This window comes from Pteropus alecto, unplaced genomic scaffold (assembly GCF_000325575.1).
Source record: "Pteropus alecto unplaced genomic scaffold, ASM32557v1 scaffold45, whole genome shotgun sequence".
Lineage (NCBI taxonomy): Eukaryota > Metazoa > Chordata > Mammalia > Chiroptera > Pteropodidae > Pteropus > Pteropus alecto.
In genome coordinates, this window is record NW_006442491.1 from 4,131,740 (window position 1) to 4,138,222 (window position 6,483).

At 40.8% G+C, this 6,483-nt stretch overlaps 1 protein-coding gene across 3 annotated transcripts in view; it reads right to left on the reverse strand.

The window, feature by feature from the left end:
- Positions 1-6,483, reverse strand: part of DTD1 (D-tyrosyl-tRNA deacylase 1) — a 144,018-nt gene that overhangs the window by 132,566 nt on the left and 4,969 nt on the right. For all 3 annotated transcript variants that reach the window (XM_015597228.2, XM_025039816.1, XM_025039817.1), the window contains exon 3: positions 5,877-6,112. In XM_015597228.2, coding sequence (XP_015452714.1) covers positions 5,877-6,112 — 236 coding nt within the window. The remainder of the gene's footprint in view (positions 1-5,876; positions 6,113-6,483) is intronic.

Below are 6,483 nucleotides of genomic sequence, written 5' to 3' on the forward strand. Positions count from 1 at the left end.
TCATTAATTACATACACATCTATGACGATTCCCTCCCCATCCCTGTGCCCAGGAAGGCAGAATACCCAGGACTGCCTATTCTCTTTGCCCACACCCCTTCTTTTTATCCCCCCTCCCAGAGGCCCACTAATAAAGCAAGCCAAGGTCACCTAGTGGTACTTTCAGGTAGCCCTTCTAGCATGCATTTTTCCCTTCCTCCTCTCCAACAGCCCCAGATTTCCACTGTGGCTCCAGGTGGTCCCCAAAAGGCTGACTCCACACTCCATGAAATGCATGGTCTAAGCTGAACCAATCCCACCTTGGTTCAAGGGTAGACATGTAACCCAAGCTAGTCCAATCGAAGTGACATTCAGAACTTCTGCTTGGAACACATTGACAAAGGCTCATTTTCTTTCTTGGGACGGTGAGTTGTGAAGACAGCAACCATCATTGCCATTTTGAAGGCAATCAGCCTGAGGACAAGCAGGACTCAGAGAATCCCAGAGAAAAAGTCACAGCAGTGATGACAGAGGGAATCTCTAGCTCTAGCTGAACCTGAACTCGCCATACCTCTGATGTTTCAATTATAAAGCAATAAACCTTCTATTGTTTAAGACAATTGAATGGGGCTATCTGTTTCTTGTACCCAGAAGCATTCTACCCATTGCAGAAGCTTCAGCTACTTTTTCAGTAATCAGCTAGGAACCTCCTCACTTCTGGTCCATCCCAATTCTGACCCCTTACCTCTGTGGCCCAGTGCAGTCCCCACAATCACTCTATAGACTCTCACATGGACACAATGTTCCCTACTTCGATGCTCTAAGCTCCATCAGGGACCAGCTCACGCACACCCCTGAACTGTTCTGCTCCTGACCGCCTCAGTGCGCTAGCTGAGTGCCCTCTTCCTCCTGAAAAGTTTGAGATCACTCCCTTCAAGCTATGTGCTGATCTTAAGTAACTTTCCTAATGTTCCTTTTTTAACTCATTTTCACCTGCATGAAAACGCTGGTGGATGAGCACTCAAGGGAATCTATCTCTGTGCTTTATCCTTCAGGGTGTTGACTGACTACCCTGAAAATCCCAGCTCTACCCTTCATCAAAAAATATGCAGCAAATTACAGAAACAGAAAACAGAGCAGTGGTTCCCAGGGGCAGGAGATGGGGGAACGACACGACTACAGAGGGCAGCATAGAGGCATATGGGGGATGTAGAGACTGTTCTGTGTCTTGATTGTGGTAGTGGTTACAGAACGAAAGGCATTTGTCTAGTAGCACCAGTGTCCATTTAACCAGGGGTGAGCATACAGGCCCAAGTACATACAAGAAGATTAACAGTCCTCCACGTGGGTATTAGTGTGATGAATCAAGAAGGCCCAGCACATGACCCAAACACAGGACAGAAATGAGCCCAACCATATTAGCCACCACTACCTTAGGACCTACCCGTTACTCACCCACACACACTCCCTCAAAACATACATCACACTGGTAATTACAGAAAGTTCTGGCCCAATGCTCATTCTAAAATGAGAATTCACTCATACACAACAGGTAGGTAAGGGAGTGCATGCTTACCACAGAGGCTGCATGGGGTCAGAAGTGGGTTTTCTTAGGCAAGGACAGTCGGAACAACAGAAGTAAAAAGACCACCTTCAGCAGAAAAAGAAAAAGGCCTCAGCACTGGCAGCAGAAGCCCTTTGACTGTATTTTATGAAAGTGGAAAACAAGTGCCCGCTCCCTTCTGGCCCAGTCGCAGGTCTCTAGTGGTTTGCCTATGAGCCCTCATAGTTTTAGCACAGTGTGAGGTTCTGTGGGAACACGTTTCTTGCTAGCAAAAACAACCGTGTTTGTTCGCTCACTCTTCCCCACTAGACTATGAGCTCCTTTACAGCAGGGACAGCACCTGTCCTGCTCAGCACTGTATACTCAGAACCTAGTACAAGAGCTGGCAGATAAACAGTATCTTATTGATAGAGAAGACACAAAAATATGACTTTAGTAGAACCAATAAAATCTACCCCAGCAGAAACAGGACTAAAATTCTAGATTAACAGCTTTGTTCTGAGATGAAGGTTACCTGTCCTCAGGCTATACTGCTCCCCTCTCACTAGACCTACTTGAAGTCCAATAATCCCTCTACTGATTTCCCTGATCATGGCAGAGAAGGCAGGAAAGTCCCAATAGACATGCTGAATTCAGAAGGATAATGAAAGGCCAACGAGTCAAGGTTGTGAATTTTACAGTGAAGTGAAGATGTCAATGAAGCTCAGGTCTCAAAGATGGCTGCTGGTTCCATTCCAGGCTCTGCCACTTATATGCTAAGTGACCTTCCACAGGATTCCTTTCTGTACCTCAGTTTCCTGATTTGCAGAATGGAGGTAATCCTAGTGCCCACCTGAAGGGTTGCTGTGAGGATCTAATTAGATAAAGAATAAAGAGTTTTTACTCTTGCACAAGGCCTTGCACATAATAAGCACCCAACAGATGTATTTTGGCATGCTTTACAATAATAATAAGTGTGGGAGGACCAAACTATAACTAGCTGGCTCTCTGGCGTTCCCATTCCACACAGAACCAAGGGAAACAGCTTGAGGTCACATTAGCAGGCCGGAAACCAAGATCAGGAGACTTTGCTGTCCAACACATCAGCCATGGCTGGTTCTGTGCAGAAGAGCAGCAGCTGGCCCAGGAAATGTCTGAAAGCACATGGGTAATGTTTGGGACAATGAAGAAATAGAGAGAAGGAATAAATGGGACAACAATCTTCCTTCTATTCAATGTTTAATAGCAAGTAAGAGGAAAAAATTAAATATAAATTTAAGATAAAGTTTTAGTCATTAAAGAGGAAGGAAGTAAAAATAAATGTTAAATCTAATTAAACCAAGAGCCAAGACATGGAAGCAACCTAAATGTCTATCAATGGATGAATGAATAAAGAAGACGCAGTATGTACCTACAATAAAATACTACTTATCCACAAAAAAAGGAGATCCTTCCATCTGCATCAACATTGATGGACCTTGAGAGCTTTATGCTAAGTGAAATAAGTCAAACAAACACAAATACTATAGGATCTGACTTACATATGGAATCTAAAAAAAACAAACTCATACGTACAAAGAATAGACCGGTGGATACCAAAGGTGGCGGGGTGGAGGGTGGGTAAAATGGGTGAAGGTAATCAAAGGTATAAACTTCTAGTTATAAAGTAAGTCCTGAGGGTGTAAGGTACAGCATAGTGACTATTGTTAACTATAGGACACTGTATCACAGCTGTCCCCAACCTTTTTGGCACAAGGGACTGGTGCTCCTATGAGAATCTAATGCCTGATGATATGAGGTGGAGCTGAGGTGGAGCTGAGATGGGGAGCAGCTGCAAATACAGATGAAGCTTCGCTCACTAGCTAGCTGCTAACCTCCTACTGTGCAGCCTGGTTCCTAACAGGACACAGATTCAGGTCCGCAGCCCAGGAGTTGGCGAACTCTGCTGTATCATATATTTGAAAGTTGCTAGGAGAGTAATTCTTAAAAGTTCTCATCACAAGAAAAAAATTTTAACTATATGAGGTGATGGATGTCAACTGAACTTACTGGGGTAATCATTTCACAATATATGCATATATCAAATCATTATGTTGTAAAACTAAAACTAATAGGGTGTTAGACGTCATTTATAACTCAAGAAAACTAAAGAAAAAAAACTCATTTTTTTCAAAAATCAAATTAAACCACTTTAAGTCTTAAGGTTGCTGACGTGGCCCTGAAAATCCTAAAATAAAAAAAAAGGTATTTAGCAGTTTGTGTTCCAACCTCCCTTCAGCTAAGAGAGGGCTTTCCATATTGGAGATGGAAGTCAAAAATCTCAAAACTAACTAAAAGACAGCAAGCATGTAGAAAACATACTCTGCATTTTGTTCCACTGAAGACCATAAAAGAGGTAAAAGGCCAAAAGAGTAAGTAATGCGCTGCTGCTACCACTGCAGTGCTTCTGAAAGCCCAAAGGAATTGGAAATAAATTTAACTTCAGACTCTTTACATAATTCAAGGAGATTTTTTTTCACCAAAATGATCAGATGTATCACATTCCATGAGCTTAAATTTTGATCCATTATAAAATTACATTGTCTATAAGTACATTGCTTCGGGCACTTCAAATAATTATCTGGATAAAATGCGTATCATTTCAAAAGTAAAAGGTGTTTTAAGGAGCACAAAGCACCTAATAATACACACCACACTCCACTTTAAGGACTTAGATAAATGCTCTTTTGTTTCACTGGAGTATTCTTTAATAACTATCATTGTTCTCCCATTTAGAGAGCCTTCACATATGCTTTTATCATATTCCTTGTGCTTACCCTTTCAAGGGACTTCAGTGCATTCTAAAATACATCTGAAATTACCCAGAAATGGGAGAATTCTATAAACATCAAGCAGAGAAGACAATGCTGGTGGCATTTACTCCTTGGCTCAGCTAAGAAAAAGAATTATTCAGAGGATTTGCCTTAACTACTATATTTGGGGAGAAACATGTTTGCAGCAAAGCCATGTGGACATGGAATAGGAAAAAAAATACTGGAGACAGCCATGACCAGCGTTGTAAACGGAGTTCTAACCCTGAATATTTCCAAAAGAGGCAAACATATTCTGCTCTACCAGGACCCAAGTAAAGAGTAAGATTTGATTTAAGGCAGGAGTGTCCTGATCACATATAATCCATTTATCCCAATGGCAAATGGACATGTTACACAAGAGAATTAAAATAAAAGGAAATGCCCAAAGAGGAGGAATATCACTCTTCCAAACATGAGCTAATCTAAAGAACTAACAATCCTCAATGTGGAGATTTGCTACAGAGCTTCAAAATCAAGCAAAAACTTGTATTTCGGTTGAAAGTTGGTCCAATAAATAAGAGAGCTAGGTTTGTTTAATCCACAGAAAGTTAAAGGAAATAACTACAGAGTTAACTACTAACAACTATGAGATGTCTACAAAATGGTATGATGGCAATAAAAAAGACATTCTACTTAGACATTCTACATTGAAGCGCATTACCAAAGGAGGCTAAATACTCTTTTCTAATAACTGAAAAAAAAAGCAAAACATGATAATATTAAGTGCATTTTAATTCCAGAAACATGAAACGGATTAGAAATGAATGCCCCTCCCTTAAAAAGATTCATAATTTCAGATACATAATTCTCCCACAAACCAGGACCACTATTTCAAGACATTTTCTAGGCTAAATCCTGGTTAGTCAAATTAGGTTGGCATTCTTGACAATAATCACGTATGCAAAGACCTAAACCTACACTGTCCAATACGATAGTTATTAGCCACTTACAACTACTGGGCACCTAAAATGTGGCTGGTCCAAATTGAGATGTGTTCTAAGTATAAACTACACACAAGATTCAGAAAAATTAAGTACAAAAAAAGAATATAAATTATCTCATTAATAACTTTCTATATTACATGGTAAAATCATAATATTTTGGATATATTGGGCTACATAAAATACAGTTTTAAAATTAATTTCACTTTTTTCTTTTTACTTTTTTTAACATGGTTACTAGAAATTTAAAGTGACATGTGGCTCACATTTGTGGCTTGTGTTGTATTCCGTCTGATGGAGTAAGCAAACAAAATAAAATGCCACTATATCAAACATACTTCTGGGTTACTAACCATTTTCAAATGTGACTAGAAGAATGAAGAAGGGCAAACGGTATCTGGGGCATTCAGAGGACATGTACGGCAATAACAGTTGCAGCAGCCACTGCGTTGTTTTAAGTAAGTAATAAGCATAAACAACAAACTTTCTGGAAAAGGAGAGGTTGAGATTGCAGATTCTCTTCTCCCCCTACCCAAAGTGTCCCAGAGACTCTCCTGCCTACCTTTGATGAACTCTGGCCTGTACGTCTTGCGCAGCTGCTCCAGGAAGCTGTTGTAGAAGCTCTCTGCCTGCTCCGTAGGCATTGCCAGGTGGAAGTCAGGCTTGTTGCCCTTAAGGACACACTGGAGCGTGAACTGGCTGACACACAGCACTTCATACTGTTTGTCCATCACACTCTTCGACCAGTGTTTCCCACTCTCATCCTCAAACACACGTAAGTTTAAAATCTTTCGGACCCTAAGGAGAAAAATAGCAGTAAAATCCACCTGCAGAGTCGCATCACAAGTCACCCAACACACTCCATACCCCCAAAACGTCACCAGCATTCTGCCAAATAAGAATATATGCTGATTCCATCACTTACAGGAAGTGTAACCTTAGGCAAGTTACTTTTCCACTCTATGCCTCAGTTTCCTCATCTGTAATAATATGTAATCATGGTCTACCTCATAGGGTTGTTTGGGAATTTTTTTTTTTTTTTTTTTTGCCAGTCCCTCCAATTCACAACAGCTCCCAGTGGGAAGTGGAGCCAAGATAACAACCACCCATTATCTGCTCCTTCAAGTTGGGGAATAAATCAAAACATGGGTCCAATTCTAATTTTTTAT